Genomic DNA, 27,136 nt, shown 5'->3' on the forward strand with positions numbered 1-27,136 from the left:
TTCTTGCCCCATGTCTGCCTCAAGTGTTATTTGTAGTACTAGGAATAGATAATTGCCTCTATCCCAACTGTCAGGCTCATGTGCTTCAGATAGAAAGGAAAATCTGACCGAAAGAAAGCTTCACTCAGTTTGTTGATGAGTGATATAAAGACTTGATTTATTTGGAAACAACTGCTTTGCTATGTTTTGTATTAGAACAGCAAAAACTTGGGAATCTGAATTTTGATAGTGGCAGGTTGCTGTAGTAGAACATGAATTGGCCTTGCTTTATATTTCATTTTTTTTTGTAACAAAGACATCTAGATTCTTAGAATACTTAAAGTGAGAGAAACAATTTCCAATCAGTAGAAATACAGGTAGGCATAACAGCCCAATGGCTCAAACAGCAGTGTCTCAAACACAGCTTTGGATATAAAAAACCGCAGGAACTTTTTACCCATGGAGGGAAACACAGCTCATCAATCAGAGTATTTAAATTTTTTTCCCATTTTTTTGGACACGAACACTTCCTCTGCCAAACTGGGAGTTTCCACTGAAAATCTTGATTCTAAACAACATGATTGAAGGGGTTTGGCCTCAAACTGTATTCTGAAGGTCTTTATATGTATGTAAGGGCTTCAGGTAAGACACTAAATAAAATGCAGTGTGATATGGCCATGTCCATGAGCTCACTGGCTTTTTACCCTTAAGGCTTTTACTTTCTTTCATTTTCTGGGCACATTTTAAACGGTTGACCCAGAAACAGATATCCGTCTCACTGATAATATCTCAGACAAGCTGTGGAGATGACAATGTTATCTCTACTTGGAAATGGATTTTTTTCTTCCAAAAAATGGATGAAGTCATACAAATAATAGCTACAAGTTTTATTTTTGCCCTCTTTTTGGAGCACATAAAGAAAATAAATCTCTTGATGATGCTAAAAATAAAAAGAAGCATAGGTGTAATGTACAGATTCAGTTTTTCAAAATCATGTCAGACAAAAGTTCCATGGGTAGTAATGGTGACACACAATATCTGCATTCCATTTGTCTCTCTATTGAAATTGTTATGTCTTCCTACCCCCATTAATAGACTGGAATTCCTTATGTCCATTTCCTTTAAGACAATTAGTGCATGCTTAGGATCTAGACTGATTTCAATGGTAGCTCATCTGTGTGAGGAGGATGCAGATGTTAAAGGGTAAATAGCCTAATAAAGCACTACTAAAGTAATTTAACAGAGAGGGGTTCTGAGCAATCTGGTCTAGTGAAAGGTGCAGTCCATGGGAGAGGGGTTGGAACTAGGTGACCTTTAAAATCCTTTTCAAGCCTCACTATTTGAGGATTCTATGATAATTGCCTTACACTAGTGATGCTCTCTAAGCCCATACATTTTCTGCCTCATGTTTGAGAACCTCAGCTGGAATACTACCAAGGAAGTAAGTGCCTAATCTGTATCAAAATAATACAGGTTAGAATATTGATAACTAACCTCAGGGGAGACCTCTGTTATTCCAAACTGGGATAAACTCTGATGCAAAATGTTGATATTAAGGGAACGCAGCACTTCTTCAGATGGGAGCGCCTCAGAAATTCCTGGCTTCGTGTTCAGTGGGGACACAAACAGTTCCACACAGTTCTTCTTTCCCTAGGAAAAAAAAAAAAAAAAGCAAAATCATAGGAGGGGTCTGGCATTAATCTCTGCTCTCTGTAGATTGCAACTATAATTCCAGAGGCAAAAGCATGGAGTATAAAGGTTGCAACCTGCTCTGTGAGCACAGCATACCTTTTGCCTGTCTGCAAATCCCAGCAGACTGTGCAAGAAAATGCAAATCCTATACATGGGCATGAGTGCTTTGTCTCAATCAATATCGACAAGGTAGACTTTTCCTGAGTTTAGTATCATTAAACCATCAATATAACATAGTGGTAGGAGGAGCCATGGGATGGGGTCAATGGCAATGTGCCAGCAGGGATTTTAGCAGACAGTTCATCTGAGCTGAGATGAAATAGGAATGCTTAGCATAATGCTGTGATATTTGGACATTACTTTCTAGTCCCTTCTCAACATATGGCAGACACATACCACAATGAAGTCCTCTTAGTTGACTGCAGTGCAATTTAGTATGGTCCAACAAAATTAAAGGACCAAGGAAGTTTTGCTAGCACTTAGTGGGTTACCTGAGAATGTCCACTCCCTTATCTATTAATTCTTGCCCTGGGGTCTTTGATGCAGTCCTGGCAGCCTAAGAGGTTCTATATTAGAAATGTCAGTGATGCCCACTCTGTTTCAAGGTAGCAAAAGGAAAGAGACTTTCTCTGTTGTGATAGACTTGAAAAGCATGTGAGACAATTCTGATGTCCAAACAGGATGTGGGAACCCTATCTCCCCAGGGCTGTGGCCAGTGTAGCTGACAGTGTGGAGCAGATTCCAGATCTGTGGGATCCTCCACATATGAGGTAGGCATGGAGCTGTTCCTTGCATTGCTGCCTGGACAGGCAAGAACCTCAACAATCTTGTTATTTGCTATTCATCATTATGGGATGGGAGAGATCAGTTCAAACAGGGATAATCCTGATTTCCCCTGCCTCCTTCCCATCACCTTGAATGCGTATCATTATCTCTACTGAAGTGAAGAAAAAGCCATCTTTTGCTTTTCTTAAAATACATTTGCATGAAATACTCTTTGCATAAAATATTCCTTGCATTCAAAATAGAGCTGTACACAAAGGGACTCTTTCCAACATGTTTGCCCTAAATCTGTCCTCTGTGCTCTCACATGTGCTGCTGGTCCATCTGCTCAATAACAGTGGTAAGGACACTGGCTACCAGTGGGAGCTGAAGAAACTGATTAGAGCCTGGGGTTGTAGTCAGTCTCTGATGGGGGAAGGGGACTGCTGCTGTGTGAGGGTCACAGGCACCAGGCAAGGCTTGGCAGGCATGCAGCATTCCCAGTGTTTTGTGCCCCCTCTGTTTATGAGTTTCTCTATCCCATTAAAGGGACTTTATGGGAGGAGGATGTACTGGAAAGGCTAAGGAGACACTGGAAATAGTGAGTTAATTTTTCCTGGCATCTGTGTAACATGTAAGAGGTTAGCAGGCTGTCTGCTCCCTCTGTGCCCATCCACAACCTGGCTTCCAGACTCCTGGTCACTTCTGAGAGCTGCTCACTTGGGACTGAGTCACCTCACCTCACTTCAGACACCTACCTTTGAAAGCCAGCAGAGAGGGACTGGCATCTCTTAATCCATCCTAATATAATCGGGATGGATCTCAATGCCTCTTCTCCTGCAGTTACCATCCTCTACTGCTTTTACAGGGAGCCTAAATGAGTAGTTTAGAAACAACACACTGAAACAAGGCAAGATGAGTTTTGATTTGCTCTGCTTGCTTGCCAGCACTCTGTGTGAGAGGAACTGTCTCATGTTAGAAGGATGAAAAGTGGGAATAATGTCTCCTAAGATGTATTCGTCTTCCTTGTGAATTTTGGCTGTGTGCGATTTTTAGAGCAAATAGAGGAAAAGTTTGCTTGCTCTCTTATAGAGGTGAAATATTGACTCATAGAAGAACTTTTCCAGGTGTTGAAAAGACTAATTAAAAAATAGTGCTTACTGTATTCTGGGCTATATGCATGTGCAAAATGACATTATCTCTTCCCTTAAATCATAAATGAGAGGAAGAAAGAAAAACACAGTGGAACCAGTAGGAAAATAAACAGCATATTTCTTCTGTTTATTTACATAATTTCTAAGGAGCATAGTAAGAAAGCTACTACGTGATTCAGTATATTGAAATATACATCTCAGACTCCAAAACATTTCTCATTTAATTGTGCTTTTCTCTGAATATATCTTTAAACTTTTCATAGTGGTCAATGCAGGAGACAAATGAAATTTAGCATCACTTGTCACGAATGAGTGAGATTCCTGAAGAACAGGGAAAGAGCTGCAGTGCATTCCTATTGATCTTTCTTGCTGTATTTCTTGTGAGATCTTTTCTCACAGAGACATTTCTTGAAGGAGTTTTATAATCCTTTTTGATGTATACAATCCTATCAAGCTTTCAAGGCAGAAAATACTTTTATGCTGAACCTGTCAGTTTTCTTCCCTAATATTCAACCTGCGTGTAGCATAAAAACCTCTTCTTCCCTCTGCAAAGTGAAGTCTAGCAATACACAGATGATGTTGGATTTTCTTGCTTCATGGTAAAATTTTCATAAAAAGACAACAGTGTTATTAAGTATGCATACCCAAAAACCATACAATGACAGTTGATTTTAAAAAGTCCTTTTTGCTGGAAGCAAATTTATCACCGTCTTTAGTCAGTAGGATACCATAGTCTACAAGATAATTTCTGAGGACAGATTATTATAGCAGACTAACAAAGCATGAATATTAATATTGTAGATGACATCTAATTTACTAATTGAAAGTCTGAGGATAAATTGTGAAGATGCCTTTGAAAGGATGAATCACATGTATTCTTTGAGCAATATTCAACCTTCGAGAAACAAAACATGGATAAGGTGCGAACATGAAAAAGAACTGCATTGGAATGAAAACTAAGGGATAAGCAATCTGCTTATGAACAGGACAAAAAAGAGATTTATCTGGCTTAGCTGAGAATGGTGTATTTTCAAAGAAGAATTTAAATAATTTTGTAATGGGGATCTATTTTTCTATAGTGCAGTTGAAGAAATGGAATAATAAGTATTTTTCTGTCCCTTTTAATTGCACTCTTCCATAGTGACAGGAAAATTAATATAAGAGAATTTAAATAAACAGGTACACTTTAATACACGCAGACTTTTGGTACTTACAATGAGTCTGTTGATATGAACTTGCTGAGGTAAGAGTCCCAGTGCTGCTGCCACTCCTTGGCGAAATATCCGAAGCAATGTGATATTCAGCTTGTTTACATCCATTTGCAGTGTCTGGAAAACAAAATCAGTTCAAATGAACTCTTTGTCCAAGACATTTAATTCTCAAGAAGACTGATCTCTGAGGCTTTTCACTAATTGTTGTTGGGTTTTTTCCCTGTAACAATAATCTGTGTAATCTATGTATATCACAATATATAATAGGTCTAAAGGTACATTTCAGTACCTTAAATGCTATTCATTAGCAAAGTACCACCTTTGCCCAAGTACACTCAGAATGGGTTCCAGATGGTTTTGGCTTAATTCCTTAAGACAAGTCACAGTGTTAAAGATAACACAATTACTACCTTAGAAATGAAAGTTAAGCATTAAACATCAATGCATCCTTAAAGAATGAGATGTTGAGTTTGCACAATGAAGATTCCTTTGGAATATTGTCTTAGCATGTCTCCCTGAAGGTGAAGAATGAGTCACACATAGTGAAATCATACAATTTTAATTTTGATTAGCAGTTTCTGAGATCAGAAATGAAACATTCTGGATACATTCCCCATGTTTGAATTTCCTAAAGCTTCCTCATCCATGTCACAGGATGAGACAAACTATAGCACTGAAGCATTTTCTTTCCCTGTGTTAGAATTTTAGTGAAATTTGGAAGTTTCCTCAAGTTCAGATCCTTTTTGTGAAGTCAGTGGAATTTTACCCAAGAAATAATTTAGGCTCAAATCTTCTGTGTCCAAGAAGACCCAGATATTGGGTCTTCAGGTGATGCCTCATAGACAGTATTTCCCTGTGGTACTTTAGAGTCTGCTTCTTTGTTTTCATATCCCTTTTGCAGACAATATGCAGTGGAGAAGAGAGGAAAGATGACTATGTCAGATGGCCACAGGATTCCAATGCTTCTGGCAACATCTGACTAAGGAAGTTACCAAGTTCTGCCTGAGCCAGTTGACTCCAGATAAAAAAGATTTTTATTTTAAATTTCCTATTTAGAGCCATGGGCCAGCTTCCTGCTCTGGGAACCAAGCAGGTATTCTTCCTTCCTAACCAGAGCTGCATAAAGAGAATTAAATATCTGTGGGTCAGATATCACACTGGGAATATGCTTATGGTTCAGAAAGAAAGGAAACATTTATCTTAAAGAAAAGCAACATCACACATTTTGACTGTTATTCTTTATCAGTGTTTATAAGCTGCAACATAAAACCATAAAATATTTGCTTTCCTTTTCCACCATCGATTTGATTTTTCTGTCGGTACTGAGTGGTTTTCTTTCTTTTCCTCCCTTTTTCTCATTGTTTTACACTACTGGGATTGTCAGGTCTTGATGCATGAGATTTGCTCTTACCACACAACTGAGCTTTAATTCAGTCGGAAGTATTACAAGAATCTTCCACTTCAAATACCCTTTCTACCCTGGCATTTTCAAAATGCAAAGTCTTCCTCTCTTTACTTCTTGAATTTGACAGACATCCTCAATGGTTACAAAACTGCTCCAACTTCATCACTGAAACAGAGAGATGTCTTGAGAGGGGACATGTGGAGGTCTAACAGATGTGAGCACTTTTTCTTCTGTACCTCAGACAGACTCATGGAATACCTGACAAGAATTGGTTTGGAGCTTTGAAGCTGTGACTACACTGAGACAGTCTGGACTGGAGGTCTTGAGTAAATGAGAAAGGGAGTTGCTCCTGAAATAGAAAGGCTGTCATGAGGGTTCCTGGAGATACATTAGGATGGCATAAAGAGTGTCCAAGCTAGTGACCCCGAGTAATGGGGTTAATAATAACTGTTGTTACTGAGCAAAATTAGCAGACATAAAATCAAAATGCATTCATTTAAACATACTTGATCCAGGTATCATAACACATTATAGAGATATTATTAAATAGTATGTTAAAATCTCACTTATAAAGACGCAGAAATGAAACAGCCAGAAAAATATCTAGTTTCAGAAGAAATAGAAGACCTTAAAGAGCCTATAAAAAGGTAATAAATTCTCACAGATTTAATATGCTGGGATTGTGGATCATCACAGCCAGGCACAGTAAAATGTGGTGAAAGTCCATTATCTTCAGGAGAGTCACATTTCCACCTACCAGGTCTGAATTCAGACCACTGTCTCCTTTAACAAGTATTCATCCATGGCTGCAGGGTGTGTGTGTGTCTGTAACAGCTACATTGTCCTCTGTGGTCCCGGGGGAAGCCTGAAGACCCCAGCTCTCTGTCAGTCTGGCATCAGCCTGCTTAAAAATCTCACCTGGCCTTGCACATAGAAATTACAGCACCCTTTTAGAAAACTTCCTTAGAAATTTGCCCTTATGCCTTATCTCAGGATGCATCTTCTGCAGCTATAAAGATTTGCTATAAAGATTTTATTCTTTTTTTTTTACTTTTTTTTTTACTTTTTTTTGACTTTTCATCCCAAAAAAGCTCAAAAATATCTAAAGAAGCATCTCACATTGATTATAAGAACCTTGCTTTGCTGCTCACTGAAGGGATCGGCTTCTCCTTTTCTGCTGTCAGTGTGAATCTTAGCTCCTTGGCAATTATAGCAAAAAATTAAGTAAGAGAATTACAGGTCACCTTTTTCTACTTCAGACAGCACAAAGGAGTGCATTTGACTCTTCCTGTCAAAAGGAAAGCAAGCAATCCAGAATCTGTCACTTTAGGAATGGAATTTCTAACTCAATCAGTGAAAGGTAATTTACATAAATGCTTGATGGAATCCCAAGAGCACCTACTTTAGAGTGAGGAGAACATCACAAATGTGCTCTGTGCTCTCTATTATCCCTTTTTTTGGTACTGTATTCATAAAAGCATAAAGCAGCAGTGGACTAGATTGGAGATGTATCAATTCATTACACTGTTGCGAACTGTGGGTGCTTACAGTAAGTGACAGGAACAGGGCAAGATGAAAGTCTTTTCCCAGGTTCCTTCTGACAAGATCACAGCTAATTTATGTCTATTCAGCACAGGCATCAGGTCTCCTCAATAGAAAAAAAACGTTACCAGACTGGTCTGGGATGAAGGCAACACTTGGGGGCATTATATTCTTGGCTCTAGCATGTGCCTCCTGGAGGTGACTGAAATTTAAGTCTGACCTGAAGGTATAAAATTGCCTTTCTGCAAATTCTTAAGTATAACAATTTTTTGTTGAGAAAACTTAGTAAGAGGAAAAAAAAGAAAAAAAGAAAGAATATAGAAGAGAGAAAGGAAATGCTACTATCAGAAAATTTTCAAAATGTTATTAATATTCAAATATTTTAATATTATTGTGCCATTCTGATGGCATGCCTAGATACCGTTTATAGTCCATAAAGGTAAGAGATTAGGACAGGAAACTGCTAATGGATGAAGTACAAATGCAATAATACCTGTACTCAGACAAACAATATGACATGTCATTATTAAGAGAATCACTTGTACAATGGAAACCTGACAAGCCATTTACAGGTTATAATTACAAAAATTAAATCCATGAGTACTAATACCACCAGCAAAAAAGAGTGAAATTAACCTCTGTAAAGTAATCCATCTAAATAAATAAAACAAAGCATTAACATAGATACACAAGTTATGTCTTACTGTGTTCCTCTAGCTGCTCCTTTTGCTTTGGAAAAGAAAGGGCTGAAACATCCCAGTAAGACAGCACAAATCCTTTACCTTTGCTCATCTGCAGTGTTTATCATGGACTGCAACCACCTCCCCAAGGAGGTTATGATTTGGAATCAGCTGCCTCTGTTGGCAATAGCGACTTGTTGAGCCCAGAGGCGAACCCCCTGGATGGCTCATTTTCCTGAGCAATTACCCACCTGGATATTGCAACTGTGGCGACGGTTTCTAGGTTCCTCTGATCCAAGGAAAAAAGGTAGCTTGAACTGAAGGATTTTCTGCTTGTAGTGGAAAACTTGGGAAGACAGAGTTCCAGAAAGGGAAACTCAGCACAGAAGCCCACCAAAGATCATTCACAACTGACATCCTACAGGGGCTTTTTAATAAAGATCTTCATGTTAAACGGACAAAGAAAATCTCTAACATGAAAGGGAATGTGTGACACAGAGTCTGAAATAATACTTTTAGGATATTACAATAAACCTTAATTTGCCAGGTCATGTTCTGCTGCTTAAGAAAAATTCAGACAAGAACCACCTCCTTACATTTTCCTTATCATCAATAATATCCTTTCTGCAATGAGCTTCAAATATGCAATCCCATTTCTATGCATTGTTGCTCCCTCCAAAACTCCTTCTGGTCCTACCACCACAGATGTTTTCTCAAACCTCCAGCTAAACTGATTATACTGAACAAAAATAATCAAAGATAAAGAAGATTAAAGGTGAAAGTATACATCTTAACAACACTTTTGTGAAAAAAGATGAAAACTAAATCAAAAAATTATACATGCTAGGAATTTTACATACTTAAGGGCCACTGGGTAGTGAGTTCTATTTTGTGCTAAAACAAAAATAAAAATAAACACTCTTATTTAGTTAAGCCAAACAAGTGAGAGAGCTCAGAGAAGAGTTTCCTTATCTGCCTATGCTCCAGTTATTTATATATGGTTTTAAAAATTCAACAAAAATGCAATAAAATGGGAGGGTTTATGCACTAAAGCAAATATTGCACTATGGCCAAGCTGTGGGTCCCTCTATCTGAGCACCCTATTCTGCTGCCTGCACAGTTCATCAGTGCCACAGTGTTTCACCCCGTCACCCTCATCAGCTATACAACCAAAATAAGGTTGCATTTATCAGAAGGGAAGCTGAAAGTGTTGCAGATTTATTTCTACAGCTTTGGTGCAGAACTACAACAAATATATCAAAAAACTGTGAAAATACCTGTATTTTCTCTCTTTTTCTCCCCCTAAACACATTAGATTTTCCTTCCTGTCACTGTTCAATATTTGAAATTGCAGCTGCACTGGGCATCAGGTGAGCCCCTTTGGCTGGCTCAGGTGCCTGATACACACTCACAGAAGATTTTGGCTTTCTAAAATTCTGTGAGTCATGTGTCACAGCAACTTTAGTGTCTCAGGTAGTCCATGAATCACCTGGAAGGCAGTACATCCCTAGCCAGAATTACGCAACTACAACAATGCATTCTGCCAAGTGCCACTCCAAAGGAACTTTGCCCTAAGCCAAACTGCTATCTGAGATGCATTCACTCCTCTCCCATTTGCCTCTCCCACTGCCATATGATCTTCTGCAAGAGGAAAAACCCGCCCTTTTATGAGGTCTACATTAAACTTTGAATTATGTCTGTAAACTAAGATAAAATTCTCATGAGTATAAAATCAATTATTCTTAGTGATTAATTAAAGTAGTTTCATATTTCTCTGTATCAGCAGTTGTCTGCAGTGACCTACTCAAACTTTCATACATAATATATTTCTGCTAAAACACAATATGACTAGAAAAATCAATCTTGGGACATTTAAATACTTCCAATGTCAGGGAAAAATTACTGAATAAAGTGTAGTGAAAATCACCAGGAATAGCAGAAAAATTACAGGCATACACTTGAGTTTATAAGAATCAGTGAAAAGCAATGAGAAATATTCTCAACCTGGAACATTCTTCTGTTTAAGTCATCCATTTTCTATTGAGGAGACACTGAGGCTGCAGAATATTCAAATCTGCCAAACAATCCCAAAAATCATATGTAGACTGCAAAAATATACATGCTTGTCCAAATAGTATTTGGGTGATATGAAAACAGAGCTCTAAGTTGGTTCTGCATAAGTATTAGGAAAGATAGGAATAGGTTAGTTTGATTGCTTCAAGTCCTGATTAGTTCAGGGAAGTTTAGCATATTTGTATGTTGCTTTTCAAGATGTGACAATGTAAAATTTCACTTGTATTTTTGCTAGGAAAAAAAAACCAACCCACATCTCTTATGAAAAATCTTTGTTTAAAGTAAGCATACTGTTTTCTGGAATTATGCATTTCTCATATAGTATTAAATAGCAATTTTGGTTCTTGATCAATTTTTCATGAAAGCATATACATTTAAATATTTATGCATGTTATGAGCTCTATGGAATAAGACAGAAGTACCACTGATGAGAAATCCACTGATGAGAAATATAGGGTTAATCCAATTAGTCCAGATAGCTGTATGGTCTCCCCTCAAAGTGATTTTCAAGTGAATGTTAATTAAAATATGAAAAAGGGAAAATGTATGGATCAAAGCAGTCCTTTCCAGACTGTAATTAATACGCAGACTCTACCACAGGAAGTTGCAGAGGCCAAAGACTGAATATGAGGTAGGAATAGGGCTGAATGCTTTTATGGACATTGAAAGACACAAATGTCCCTGGAAACTGTACAGAAGGCATACTATGAGCTTTGTCAGTTGGCTCTCATACTCTGACTGTCAGAAACTAAGATGAACCCTAGTGCTACAACAGAAGAAATTCTCAGTCTGCTGTTGTGAGGTCTGAGTGCTGCCCACCACCCTGGGTTAGAAACTGGGTTCCATTCTAGTCCTGTTAGCACAGGTAGGTACCAGCTGAAGATGATCCCAGAGACTGCTGCATCACACAGGCTGAAGACACCAAACCAGCTGTTGAGGTGATGCCAGGGCACTCCACTGGCATTCACTGCTCAGACTGGCAAAACTTTCCTGGAGGTGGGTGCATGATATGACTAAACTGGTTTTCTCAGCTGTGTGACAGATTTACATTTCTTTTTCCAGGGATAAGAACTAATTTCTCAAATGAGATCAGCTGATTTGGGGCTGATTTGATCAATTCTGTAGGAAGCATCAACATAAGAGTGAGAAATGTTCCATCTGTGAGGTCTGGCTCTTGGCCACAATTCCCTCAATTCCCTCACTGAGCTTACTTGCACTTGGGCAGTGAGTCAGTCAGCTATAGGAAGACTTTATGACCTTCATTGATGATTGAAGTGTACAAGAATGAAATTCAGCCCACTAAGGATAAGGTTTGTGTCTTCAAGACATGCACTTTGATTTTTATCAGTCCTAAGTTTTGCATTAACCTCTGGGCTTGCAGTCTCTAAAAAAAGATAAGAGCCAGCTCTTCCAGTGTGGTGCCACAAGGTAATGTGGATTGACTGATCTCATCTAATGAGAAGAGAGAGAATAGTTTTCTTTATTCCAAAGGAAACCTCAAAAGGTATATTATTTCGTTCTCCTGGCTTCTGAGTTGTGTGGGTCATTCCTGTACCACAATGTGAGGCAGTTAGTGGGGCGAGTCTGAAACCAGTGTCACACTGTCCTCACAATGCTCATTGTACTCAGCTCCCTTTACCTCCTTCCTGTGCTGTCATTAATGCATCAATCATTAACCACATAGTTGGAAGTCAGAAGGTATGTACAAGGTTCCAAACACTGAATGCACTGCAGATTTTGAGAAACTGCTGTTCCATAGGCCCTACAACTCAGCAGAGGAATAACCTTATTCAAAGCCCAAAGTAAAGTTAATAGGACCCGTTTTGAGTACGAGTGTTGCAGAATCCCATATCCTAAATGCCCAGAGGATGCCTGCCTGTCATTGTTGAGGGGCTGTAGGAGAGGAGAAGGAAAAGTTATCTGCTGCCCATGGGACACCAGTTTGATGCAGCCTCACCATTAAATAATACCAATACCAGCAGGTCTCTGTACTGTGGGAGCCCTTGGGAAGGGGAAGGGACAGGAGCAGGAGGCTGCAGCAGTTCTCTTGTTCTTCATAGCTATTTTTAAAACTTTGACAACTATTTTAAAAAATATTAAACTGGGAGTGCTTGCAATTACTGCCAATTGATTACTATTATGGATAAGAGGCTGAAAGGTTGCTATGCCTCTGGCCTTAGCAAGTCTGCCTCAGTTGTACTGCTTCAGTTCTATGTCTATAAATGGGAATAAGAGAATTTGACTCTTCTCAGGATTTTTTCTATTTGAAAAAGATGGAGGTCAGATATGTAGAATACAACTTTTCAGCTTCTTTCACAGACAATTTTAATGTTGCCTCCAAGAATTACTTTCTGTCTTTTTTTTAATTAGGATCTGCGTACCTTCAAGGACTGGGATTTTCTTAATCACAAAATATTTTAGTTTTCTTAAAATAACAGCTGAAATTCATTTCAAAGCTCTGATAGTTTTCTAGACTTTTTCCTGCATCCATCCACCTCTCCCTGCCCTCCTCCCTTATGGCAGACAGTTGCAAAGGACAAGATGACGGAAAAGCACAAGACAATTCAGGGATTTGGAAACACAAAAGAGCTGGGAGAGCTCAGCTGAACACTATTTCAACCTTTTTGTTCTTTGAGAGGCATGTATAATGAGCTCCATAAAATTGTCCTATCTGTCCTTATTCAATATTGGCAAAAAATTTATTCCCTGCATTGCAAAAGAAATTCATGGTGCTATTATGTACAGTACAACTTTTATGCACAGCATGATTGTACCAGTCACATCCTATTTCATCATCACAAAGCCAGCTGTAATCCTCAGAGCAAACAGATCCTTTTGAGTCTGTTCAGCAGACAGACTCTTAGAATATGTTTGGTTTTTCTGCCAATTATTAAACTTCTAGGTAAAGCCATTGTAAAGTCCTAATTGCCAGAAACCCAGTACTGTTTCTTCTTGCTCTTTTTGTAAAACCCTCATTTCAGCTATTAATTCTGTCCAATTATTAAATCTCTGGGTAGAGCCAGGGTAAAGTTCTAAATGCCAGAAAGCCAGTATTGTTTCTTCTTGCTCTTTTTGTAAAACCATAATTTCAGTTATTTTTTTACTAAATGATTTTTAGTTACTGAAGTTTGAATTCCCATTACAACTTTGTATAATGATCCTTAACACAAAAGACAAACAAAATGCCTTCTAAAAAAATAGCAGACATAAAACTCCACCCCAAAACCATCCTTTATATCTTCAGATTTTAAATTTCATTTGTAGCAGGCATGGATATAAACCCATATATAAGCTTACAAACTAATGAAGAACAAAAGTAGAAACATAGACAGCAACTTTCACATCTTTCAGGAACTGATGTGGCCAAAAGACTCCCACTGACTTGTTCATAATCTTTCTCTCTGTTTTGAAAATCAAAGTAAGATTTCAGTACTGGTGACATCCTATCTTTCTCATGCATTTATTTTCAGAGACAATTTTTAATGCTAGTTTCAGATGAACAAAATCTACCTGAACTCAGACACAACGGGAATATTATAAAAAGAGTCAAATGCTTTCCCTTTTTCTCTCATAATCATCTCTCTGTAGCTCCTGGGCACAGGAAGAAGAAAATTTGAAATACATCTGGAAGAAAAAAACCAAAAGAGTCTCAAAATTCATTGACTCAACTGGAATTGAGGTATTTACATAATGGCTGTTCTTGTGAGATTCCTGAATAAATTTCATGTACCAGGGCAGTCTGGATTAATGGTTCAGCACAGCCAAGACTTTGAAAGAAATAAGTGATTCCTTAGCCTTACACTCTTGAGAGAGCAGAATCCCATTTTCAGGAAACAAATATCCAGTAACAAGGGCTGTTTAGCATGATGCAATTCATTGGTATGTTGTGGACCCTTATCAGCTTTCAGCCTTTTAACTCAAAAAAGTCTGTTTATAGACATTATCATCACCATAATCACAAATTATTGAAATGAAGCTTGTATTACTGATTTTACCCCTCCTACTTTAGCACTCCAAACCAACACAAACCAAGGACAGACAATACAAGACAACCGCGTAATTCTGGACTTAAGTTCTTTTTACCATTTTGCACCTTAAAGAAAGTTAAGCAAAATGAAGCAAAACCCTTGGAGGCCTGCTATTTTCTCTTAGATAAAAACTGAATTACTTTGGGTTTTATTCTGTCATGGAATCACATGACTGATGGAATCAGAGGACTGAACATGTCCCTTTGTCCCAAGTTTTAGCAAAACTATCATTTTAAGTTCAGAAACAAGAAAGCTGATGCAAAGACAGTCTCATGATTTTGGCAACTATCTCAGGAACTTTGACCTTCTGAAGATGCTAGTACTGAATGTATTTCAGAAGCTTTTAGGCAAAAATTTGCTTTCCCATGATCAGCTGAGCAGACTGGATTTTCCTCTTCTGTCTAGTACTAAAGAGAGGAGGCACAGGTGAAGGGAAAACATTAACACCAAATTTTAAAAGATTTAAGGAGAGTTTTACCTCAACAGTTCCTATTAATGTTAATAACAATACTGTATTTTTGACTAGCAGGTTTCTGGCTTTGATAATGCTATGCATACACTGTGACCCAAATGTCCTAATACAGGACAAGATTTCTGACTTAACTATTAGAGAAAAAAGTTTTCTAAAATGGCTTTCAGGCTAATTTGGGGGACTTTTTCTTTAGAGGGGACTCCACTTGTGAGGTCAAAATGAAGAAATGAGGTCAAATATGAAGAAGCTGTGCTGCCCTGTACTATTGGATGTTACATCTCTAAAATGACAGGAAGGCAGGGCCTAATTCATGGATCTTTAATCTCTCTCCTTTATATTCAGATCAGAAGACCATTCTGTGTTCATTTTTTTAAAACAGGCAACACATCTGTCAAAGCCAAGCTCAGATGTTTAGAATGAGAAAAATGCATTTTTTTCTTTCATTCCTAGAATTGATCACCCTTAAAAGAGAGTATTGAAAAGTATTTGCATATAGTCCTCTCCTTCTCACACATACACAAAAGCAAAACAATTTGTAATTCTTTCAGTGAGAAATAGCAGTTACAGATTTGGAGGTCCCCTTCTCCTTCCCTTCTCCTTTCCTTCCCTTTTCCTTTCCTTCCCCTTCCCTTCCCTTCCCTTTCCTTTCCTTTCCTTTCCTTTCCTTTCCTTTCCTTTCCTTTCCTTTCCTTTCCTTTCCTTTCCTTTCCTTTCCTTTCCTTTCCTTTCCTTTCCTTTCCTTTCCTTTCCTTTCTTCTTTCCTTTCCTTTCCTTTCCTTTCCTTTCCTTTCCTTTCCTTTCCTTTCCTTTCCTTTCCTTTCCTTTCCTTTCCTTTCCTCTTCTTTAAACATACTAGAAGCAATCTCCCAGATTCCCCCAAGCAATCACAACCAATGCCATTTGTGTTTGAGAGGTTCTGCTCCCCTGTACGAATGCCAAAAGTGTACCTTTGTGTACACTTCCTACCTCTTTCCTGCACTCTGGAAACCCAGGAGATTCCCAGTGGTTTTGTGGCTGCTGTTCCATGTGGGCAGGAAGACATGCCTGGGAACAAACACTCAACTTCTCAGATACTGAGTGGATGGCTCTGATCCAGTGAAATATCTGTTTTCTACCTGTCATCTCAAAACAAAAGTCCGGCAAATGATGGCAAGAGGACTTCTGTACTTCATTAAAAACCCAACAAACAGGACATCTACCTTTTATCCAAGGAAAGAGACAACAATAGCATCTATGCTTGTTAATAAAAGGCTTCTATCTCAGTTGGTACACAGATAAAATTTATGGCCTAACCTACCAGGGAGCTGTGTTACTTCAACAAGTCCAGAAGTTAACTGGAAAAATAAAATGAAACCAAAAGCTACAAAGCTTCAGGAAAAGTGGAAGAGCATTACTTAAATTTGTATATTCATGTTACCCTTTTTTTCACAGTATCATGCAGATAAAGACAGGAATTTTCATTGGAGACTATGGCTATTGTTGTCTATGTTTTATACATAATGTCCAACTGATCTTTAGCTTGTTTTGAAAAAATATCTCAATGATTTATCCTTTAAAGATCTTGTTGCTGCTTGCTACCATAAGACAGAAATCCATTTTGCAAATGGTCTGAATCAGCAAAGGTTTCTGGGAAAAAAATCCACTGATAATTTCTGGGAAAATTATCCCACTGAAACTCATGACTTCCAGAGAGACACTGGCTGCACACAGCAGAACACAGATGTGCCAGGTCTGCACAGCCTCTGGCCAGTGCACAGGAGCAAACTCAATGGATCCAATCCATGTTGGATTAAACATGCACTGTATTTTCAAAGATGTAGATGTGAATTTCCTGGAGAGCTTTAAAGAGCTTTATTTCCTGCACTATCCTCACTTCCCACTTCCCTGCTGTGTTTTATCTTCTCCTCACACCATGCTGGCAAATCATGTATTTTGGACAGTTTACGTGTCCCATCTTTTACTCCTCCAAAAGACAGAGATATCACAGTGTTGTGCAGCAGTCTAAATGTATATATTATATCCATTCATCCCCTCTCTTGTCAGCCCTGCACAGCAGAGCCCTTATCATACAGCTCAATATGAGGCTGCAGTCCCACTTCACCACCCAACAGGACGGCAAGACAGAGTACCAGAGGTGTATGTACAGCAATGGGATCAGCACCATCTCTTCCATGATTTTACTATCATGGATTTGCATACAGCAAATTGCTCTATATGCAGAAACCACCATTTCACTACAAAGCAGCAGGGTATCACGTTATCTCAATGAAAAATGGGGTAGGTTACTGCAAATGGAGTTTTGGATTGCCAACGCTATTAGGGTTGGCAGGGCTCAGCCTCAGCCTGCCAACTAATCCCTTTCACCTTTTCTTTGAGTTACAACTAAAACAAACAAACCTGCCTTACCAGACTCATCATTATATTGTGTCTGTAGTAGTGGAGGAATGTTCATTTCACTATCCAAAACAATGTTGAACAAAAATAATGGACCATTAAAGGAATTAACTCCATTACTCCACTTTGTTCATTCACTGGGATGAACAAAAAAACGAAGATTAACTAAATGGCTATTCAGCTTCTCATTTCTACAATCTTTTCCCCATTAAATATAAAATTCCCAGAAAAACTTACAGAAATTGCCTGATTAAATGTGTGAAGGGGAAAGAGTAGGACCTGTGTTTAGCAAGAGCTCACTTAGCCCCATGAGGACTGATGAAACTCCTGCTGAATTCCTTGGAATGTATTTCTTCTGAGGTATTTTGGACAGCTGCTACACTGGCATAACCAACAACATGGGTTTCTAATAGACAGAATTGTTATTATTTGTAGAATCATCTCTTGGTCATCCATATGGTGATCTTATTTCTTGGGTTGGGTCTTTTATGTCAGGCAGGTACAACATGGTCCAAGATGCTGCTGTCTCATCTGTTAAAGGCAGAGCTGCTTCTATTTTTTCTAAACAATTTCAACAACACCGTGAAGGTTTATGTCATGCTGGGTGACAGAGAGAGCAAGAATACAGGAACAAGGAAAACTTTAGCAAAAAACAGTAATTCTCAGTTTACATTTGCAGTTCTTTTCATGTGGACATGTACTTATTTCAAGGTTCTACTAACAGGGGACTACAAATATTCATGAGGTCCGAATAACCAAAAGTACACCAAGGCCAAGTGCTGTCTATCTTAGAAACATGAAAAAGTGTGTCATGTCAATGCTGTAAGTAGATTTGGGCACCCAACACTGAATTCTGGCCAACATGCCTCACTATCTCTTTTTCTGGGTTTTTGGAGATATTCTTTATATTTTATGTCACAAAATCTTAGTGTTCTAACATAACAAAGTTTAGGTTATCTAAGTTCTTTTTATGTAATACCTCCTGAGTTCATCGAGTCATAGAATAGCTTGAGTTGGAAGGGATCACAGAATCAATCAATACAGAATGAACCCCCTGCCATAGGCAGGGACACTTCCCCCTAGGTTGCTCAGAGTCTCATCCAACCTCTCCTTCAACATTTGCAACCTGTTCCTGGGCAACCCGTTCCTGTGCCACACAGAAAAGAGTCTTTATTTTGGTATCTAATTTAAAGCTCCTCTCTTTCAGCTTGAAGCCATTCCCCCTTATCCTTTCACTACATGGCCTTGTAAAAAAAGTTTCTCTCCATCCTTTTTGGGGGCTCCCTTCAGGTCCTGGAAGGTCACCCCAAAATCTTCTCTTTTTCAGGCTGAACAATCCCAATTCTCCCAGCCTTCCCTCACAGGAGAAGTGCTCCATCCCTCTGATCAATTGGGCGGCTCTCTATGCTAGACTCACTCCAACAGATTGGTGTCCTTCCTGTGTTGGGAACTCCAAAGCTGTTATTTTGTACTTCGCCATGTGTGCTACTTTCTGTCTGCAGCATGTGTTGTATAAAGATTCTTCGGTTTTATTAAGAACTACTTTTACAGTTAATTGACATAATAATATATTATGTAGCTAATATACAAAGCACAAGACAAGCATTTAAATTATTTGCATAACCTGAATGAGATGGGAACTTCATCATGTCAGTTGAATGGTGGTTTTTTTACTGAATATAATATGAAAACATATTTATGATTCATGAATCTTTTAAAATTAGACTGTAATTAGAGATTCTAAGCTCTAACTTTGCATCCAACAGTGAAGTTTTAAAATTTCGTTTAAATTCTGTATTCTGTTTTTTCTCTGTCTTCTGCACTAGCAATTCATATAGAGATTTTACAGATCATAGACCAGCTCACAAATGAGAAAAAAATACATTTTCAAAAATATTTTTCCAAACTCAATGAATAAATAAATATATTCCCATTTTGTCAGAGTCCAAATACATTTAACCTTTAACTTGAACAGCCATTCTGCCATTTATGTAAGTAAAAATGTCAAATCTTCATTCAGTGACTCAAACCTTTTAATTTTAATATTTTTAAGATGGTTTAGTAAAAAAAAGTAGAATTGACAGCTACATGGAAAAACCAACAATTTTTGTTATTTAAAGACATTTTTCACATATCTTTCATGCAAGAAAGAAGCTGCTAGCTGACAGCTTATGTCCTTAAGGAAGATGAATCTTTCTATAAATGAGACTTTTAAGGTCATATCCTTAAGATATTTATGCACACCTGTGTATTCAAACTTCAAGTAAAATTAAACACAAGTAGAGCTTTAATTGTTAGTAGAGGATGTAGCTGTTTAGACTGAAGAAGTATTACACCTGGTAGAAAAGAGAAGATGCAGTGCCATTCTTGATCCAAAGATGAAATACAGGTATGTGATGAGAGCTGGTACTAACACGCAATAACAGATGGCCTTAGAAACTTGGAAAAGCAGAAAGAGAATTGGGAATACAGGCTTAATGTTATCCATCAGTTTGCATTCCCCATGGGAATTTTACACTCAAACATTCAAATTCCATTAGGTAAACTCGATGAAAGGCATAATTTCATAGTCATATTGTACTTCTGTAGTGCCTTTAATTTGGGGTTTTTTTACATGAATTTGCTTGCATAAAAAGGTTGTAAATCAGTGTTTCCTAAAGAGCCTTATGATGAATATAACCTTAAGCTGGGGCTGCACATCTATCTGCAGTGCAAACCCATTTGCAGGCTGCTTGGAACTCTGACAAAAGTGACCATGGCAGTGGCAGCGCTACCCCAGCCTAAGGCTCTTGTCTTACATATTCTGCAGATCTGGAAAAGGCAGTCTGCCCATGACAGCTCCACCTTGTAAGAGGTTCTGCTGAGTATGGCCACAAATGAAAGAAAAAAAAAGCCTTTAGGAGAAACAGAGAAATACTTTGTGAGCTACAAATGCAGTCTGGCCCTCCAGGAAGCCTGTTGCCCTCCTTTCAAATCCTGACATCTAGACATTCCTCATTCATGAAAACCCAAAGTGCTTCCTCGTGCAGAAAACTGTGAAGTTTGTGAAAAGACTAGAAATGGAATAATAGAAATCATGCTGCTGCAAAGAAGGATAATTCTTATTGCTTTAGATAACCATGTAAATACTATATAAATACATGATGTCCTGTAAAGCCTATATAAAAAAAAGAAAGCAACATGAATGGTTGGCAATGCCTAAAGGAAGAAAAACTATCAATGAGTATCTAGGACAAACAGACTTAAGTATTTGTAAGGTATTTTTGTATAAATATCAAACAGGGATACACATTGAGATGGCAAAATTTTCATACTTACAGAGAAAAGAAAGAAAGAGATTCTATGTACCATTTGAGGGATAAGAAATTATGGGTGATAGTAATTTGATGTATGTATTCTACTCCAGAAGTAATCATACTGGATATTGGAAGACCAAATAGAAGGGTAAACCTGCAAATATGCTGGAACAGATGATCTCTTTCAGAAAACTGTTTGTAGCAAAAAAATGCCAGTCAACATGTTTATTAGATGTCCATTGAGTCACACAAAGTCATACAGAAATGCGATGATAATGCAGAAGCTTGGAAATAACTCAGAATCAGGGATCAGGGGGTAATTAGGTAGGTCAGACACATGGGGTAATGCTGGGGAAGTTCACCTGAACATCATGTACTCAGTATGACTAAGCTCATGATAATAAAAATTTTGGGACAACATATGTAGTTAACCTTCAAAGAAATGTATTTTTAAAAGGAGTGATTCATGAAGTGAGTCAGGGTTCATATCCAATAAACAAACAAACAGATACTCCAGGAAAGCATGGAAGGGTTATATGAATACAATCCCTATTTAACCTCTGAACTGACTGAATGGTGTACAGCCATATCAGGGAGGTGGTAAAATTCATTTATTGTACCTTTTATCTCGGTAATCAACAGAAAGAATTACATGCATGCTGTCATTTTCTACCACTTTTCAATTCATTAATGTCTTGCTCATGGTGGTGATCAGGAGCAGGACCATGACCGTGACTGCACACATTCACAGCACACAGCTTCTATGGGATGTAATGATTTTGTAATTCTCCAGCTGCTTCCAGTTCTGTAAACACTTATTGACTTTGTTTCTACTAATGAGCTGAGACTTACCCAGTGACACAAAACACCTGAGGGGCAACCTGCACAGACTGCAATTAACTCTTGGTTCCTGTTTCTGTTATTTAATTAGCAACATCAATTTTGAACACCACACATACTGATCTCAGAACATACAGGCAATTACCAACAGCCATTAAACCCTATTTTCTAAATTACATGCCAAGGATAAATGATTTCAAAATACAAAAATAATGTAACCAAAACATTTTTTATGCTGTGTCTCTGCTAGATAAGCTTAATAGTTCCTCACATTACATAATTATTCCTACTTCTGTCTAATATCAGTAGACCCAGGATACAATGATATAATAAAAATTGTTCTGCTCTGCAGAAATCTTAGAATGTGTTTTCCTAGAGAACAATGTAAAGATGCAGAGTGTGCTAAGCAGTGAGTTCAGCCCTGGAGTATCAGGTAATTTTTGCTACTGTACATAGATGTACACTGAAGAGGCTGAAGTGCACAGTGGCTACTCAGGGTTTCCATGTCTGTTTTACTTTGGATCCTGTTTCACCCACCTGCAGCTAATGAGCACATCACAGTTCTGGATCCAGAGCTGTTAGGCATAGTCTATACATGCATACCCTGAAGTGAGTATCTGTGCCAGGAAAAGCTCTACTTTCAATCCTATGGTTATATGACATGGGAAGCCTGGGAACCAGGCCTACGCCTACAGGGCTATACTGCCTTCTATGTAATCAAGATGAACTAGGTTTCTCAGGTTAGCCCTTACCCTTACACCCTAGAGGCTAGACACTGTACATCAGCAATTGCTCCAGGTTTCTGTTGAGCCTGAAATAAACCAGACCAGGGGAAGAGGTGCAGATGCCTTTGGAAGTGGCAGAGGTTTGATTTGGGCAAAAGCTCGAGGCTTCTGCTGAACTGAGAAGACTGTGATGGTGAGTGACAGGGACTGGAATTCCCAACGAACTTCAAACAGATGGAGACCTGTGATCAGGGACCCACTGCTGCTCACACAAGCACCAAAACATCACCACTGTGGAGACAATGGCTCCAAAGCAGTAGCTAGAACTTGATGTGGGATTGCTTAGATTGGAGAAGAGGAGGTACAGGTGCATAAACATCTGATGGGAGGGAGTAGAGAAGAAAGACAGCTCCAGGCTCCTCTCAGCGCTGCCCAGTGACAGGACAGGGAAGCAATATGCAATTTATGTGAGTTTGCAGGTGTTGACCTCAATAGCAGCGCCCCCAGCAGCTTCTGTAGTACAGGCTTCAACCCTAAAGCTTGCTTCATTCATTAGGAATAGCAGGACAGCATATGAAAGGGGCAGGAAGGCTACCTCCTTAGGTATAGGTATTAAAAAAGCCCCTTTTTTCACCCCACAGAACTTGCTAGAGAACTGACAGCACTATGGCAGAAGCTGTCAGTTTTGGATACATTTCTGAGTCTAAATATGATTTAAACTTTACCCAGTGTTTCTGGGTGCCTTCTCACCTGCCCAGTGTTTCTTAATGGCAGGGCCATAAAGGTGCCATGCAAGTACATGGTTTCAGAGTTTTCCTGCTTCATTCTTTCTGACCAAGTCCCTTCCCTTTATAGTCCATGAAATATGAAATTGAACCTAGACCCAGGATGCTAAAGACAATTGCCTATGCTGATGCTTATTCTAATTCAATCATTACACTAAGTCTGCTTTGTTGCAGCAGAGTTACTACCACTGCAAGGCAGAACACAAATGTATTTTTTCCTTCTGGAAAGGACAGATCTAGGCACACAGAACTTTTAGACAAAGGATGAAGAGTCACTGAGGATGTGGTTTGAAGACAAGAATTCTCCACATATGATACAAGCTATCCCTTTATTTTGGTAGCTTCATCTTACTCTTCCTTGCCCCCTCACCAGCTGTTATTTTTCTGTATGTGAAATGCATCCAAACGATTTCACACATAGAAAGGCAAAAATACCTCCAACCCCAAATCATGTTAAGAATAGGGTAATTCAAACATATGACAACATGATATCCAAAAAAACAGTCACTTTAGTCATTCAACTGATAAGTCAAATACCACATTGTTAGAATTTAATTAGAAGCCATTGCAAGATTGACAAATGGCACAATGGAGTGGAAAACCTTGGCTAGGAGATAACAGAGCTGTAGTGTCTGATGTTGTCTATCCTCACCCTCCGTTTCCTTTACAGCCTCTAATGACATAAGAGGCATCTTTCAAAATAACATTTCTGTATCTTTAGAATAATTTAAAATTACCCATGCACTAACTTTGCATGTTCAAAGTCCTCAGAAAAGGATACAATAATTTTATGTACAATTTAGTCATCCATATTTTCACATAACTGCAAGCTATTTTAGAGAGATAAAGGTGACGACTACATTTTGTCCACTACACCACAGTGTCTTTACAGCATCAGGGCCTGATAAAAGTTTTGTCAGCCATTCAGTACTGAATAAATAAAGTTTAAATGACATAAAATAAAATAGAAGACCATTAATTACTTCATTCACTCAGACTGAGGGCTGCAGAGTACTTTGCTTGGCATGGTACACAGAGCCTTTGCAACAGGAATTTATTAGGGTAATGCTGATTGCTGTGGGAAATCACTCATGCTTTAAATGTATAGAAACATATTCACAACTATAGCAACATCTTTGTAAAAATCATAACATGGACTGGATAAGATGTGTTTTATCCTCCTCTACATAAGCTGAAGTAATGTCAAAAATTTGTTTGGTTTGATGGTGTTTGATAACAGCACTCCATCATTAGCATGTATCTTTGTTATGGACTTATTATCACTTAACTCCTACTGCTCAGCTGTCTCTCTGTATGAGGTATATGGAACATATACTAATAAATTAATCTCCATAACAAATGGGGTTTTTTCCTTCTGTCAGTACCTTGGTGGGAAAAACACAAGGTTTGAGAGAGACAATCTTCAGAAATTAGTTGATCAAATCATAAAATATGAGCAGGGAGAAGAGCTGAGACATTCTTTTTTTAGCAGAGGTACAGACCATCCACCATTTAAATTAACATGACAGATGCGGGGTGAGAAAAAGAAAGACAAGGAAAATGATTAAAATAGTGAGAGGTTTAATGATATAAAGTTTTGATTTAATGATATAAAAACTAAATAGAACTCCCGAGATGTCTTGTTTTTCTAAAACTGCAAGGCGTGGGAGGAAAGTGATTTATGGCAAAAAGTTTCTGCCTCACTGTGACAGAAGCCTGTGATTCACAGAGATAATGGTGAGTACCTTTCATCTAAAAGGATGTTTAGGTACATTACAAACTGATTCACAAACTATACACAGCATTAAATATACAAAATTCTGCCATTTTACACAGAAATTCAGTTATCGGGGGAGAAACAGAACAAGTAATGAAGGCAGGAAATTCAAAGTACATGTTCTCTCACCTCTGTTGTCACAAACCCACCCTCTAGTTTTCCAGTGAACCTTTCTCTTTTTCTAATGGTCATGGTGAATAATGACTTGCAATAAAGGCAGGATGTTTAAGTTCTGCAAAACAGAGCTCAGCAGGCGTATGAGCTGCCCTCTTTTCTGACACATTACAAGTAACAAATGACAAACTGTTTGCCACATCCCCCCCGTTTGCTTTCTGCCACCAAATAATGGATGCCTGCTGTTATTGACACCATGACAGCAGTTATCCTTCCTGCTCCGGTGGAAGAGATGTACATTTTGGAAGTCAGTATTTATTTTCCAGCCCTTACTGACTGTAGGGCTGCAGAAATACTCAGTGCTTTCATCTCTCTGACAAACTTCATAAATGAAGCAAAGCTAGAAATTTTGACTTCCCATTGAAATGAAATGAAGCTCCAAAAAAATAAAAATCAATTACTACTAACTGACATTTTTCCCTTGGCATTTCACATTTGGGCACATACAGAAAAGAAATAAAGACAATGAAAAAGTAGATTTGGTCAATGTCTCCACCTTTGCAGAAAGAGCATGGCAGTCAGAAGTCTCCATGGGAATTACAGGATGTAAGGTCTGCCACTCTGCCACCCTCATGGCTGGAGGAACTAATTGCCATCTCCAGGCCTGCAGGAGGAAGGGACCCCCATGGGGTCAGTTGGCACTCTTAGCACAAGAAATCCTGATTTCTCTTTCAGAAACACTTCAGAAACACATTTTGCATAAAGCACATTCAGTCAGTAAAAGGTAGAGAAACACAGTCTAGCCTAGTGGTTAGGACACTACCCATGCCTGAATGCTGCAGCAGCTATTCTAGCAAATTGCCAAATAGCTCAGATTGGGTAAAAATTGTCAAGATAAGGCAATGAAAACATCCAAAGCAGAAACCCAGAAAAACAGGCACTAACTTAAATATTCAATTCTAGAACACAAATCAGTTTAATATTAGAAGGATTGAACTTGCACGAAAGAAAAAAAAAAAAAAGGAAAGATCTGCATTTAAAAAACTAGCTTTTGCTACAAAATTTTTACTTCATTTCAAGATGGTGCTGCTAACTTGAATACTCCCTTCATGTGAATTATAAAAGGTCTCTGAATAAGACCTTAATCTAGAATATATTGACTTCTCTGTTGTTACTTAGCTCCTACGTTATTATCTCAGCAAGAAATGTCCCTTTACATTTGCATGCTATTTTTATCTATTTTCTTTAATTGCCTAGCTCATTTAAATTATTAGCCTGGGAAATTCTGGTGATATTGAAGAAGAGTCTCTTAAAACAGTACCTGTGCTAAAAAAACCAAGGTTTCCTTAGCTGTCAGTTCATTAAAACCACTTCCTGCAATTATTTCATCCCGTTTGACTTTGTTTTTAAAAATATACTTTTTGGACTTACAAGGTTAAAAACAATCCCCCTCAAACATGAATGAACTTCAAATCCTTCACAGTTGTCTTCCTGAGTCTTGCAAACACTACTATTTCTTTGGGAAACATTAACTGCTACATTTATCTTTTCTAGAACTGAATAGGCATTAGCAATGTCATTAAGTAATGCTAAAATTTTACTTTCTTGATAATACCTCAAAATCAACATGCCCATGTTCCTGCATGTATTTTAGATGCCAAAGCCCATTCTTCTCTCTAGCTGTTCCATAAACTCTGAGACAAGTCTACACAACATTCTTAAACTTCTCCATATAAAAAATGAGACAGAAAGAAATGTCAAATGAAAACAACAGAGATGATGTTGTGATGATCATTTTATCCTTACTGAAGAAAAATGCATCTTAAAAAATCTGAGGGTAGAGTTCCAGAGCTGTCTGCTTGCTTTCAATATGTGATGCAGACTAGCCTTGCCACTGGCTTTCCACACATAATCTGCCACTTTGGCTACACTGAGCTTTAAAGATGAGATTGAAAAAAAAGAACCAAACCATCCTTTCCTCCATGACTTATTAAATCTGCTCAGATCATTTGGCCTGACCACTGGATAATGAAAATGGACATGGAACCATTGATCAGAGCTTGCTGATTTACACGGGAAATTCTGTTTTCTTCAGTCATGCTAAAGCACAGACCATCTCAGCGCCCCACATGTCTCCTCTGCCTCATCTACTCCAAAAGCTAGCTCTAGGTCAGTGTGCAAAACACTTTCTTCCTTTGTTCTGGACA

The 27,136-nt window shown here is 38.3% G+C and overlaps 1 protein-coding gene across 1 annotated transcript in view; it reads right to left on the reverse strand.

Moving 5' to 3' along the window:
* PTPRR (protein tyrosine phosphatase receptor type R) overlaps positions 1 to 27,136 on the reverse strand; it is a 138,765-nt gene that overhangs the window by 63,843 nt on the left and 47,786 nt on the right. The window contains exons 3-4 of the mRNA XM_064701941.1: positions 4,802 to 4,915; positions 1,474 to 1,629 (exon numbers count right to left, since the gene is read on the reverse strand). Coding sequence (XP_064558011.1) covers positions 1,474 to 1,629; positions 4,802 to 4,915 — 270 coding nt within the window. The remainder of the gene's footprint in view (positions 1 to 1,473; positions 1,630 to 4,801; positions 4,916 to 27,136) is intronic.

Source organism: Zonotrichia leucophrys, chromosome 1A (genome assembly GCF_028769735.1).
Source record: "Zonotrichia leucophrys gambelii isolate GWCS_2022_RI chromosome 1A, RI_Zleu_2.0, whole genome shotgun sequence".
Taxonomy (NCBI): Eukaryota; Metazoa; Chordata; class Aves; order Passeriformes; family Passerellidae; genus Zonotrichia; species Zonotrichia leucophrys.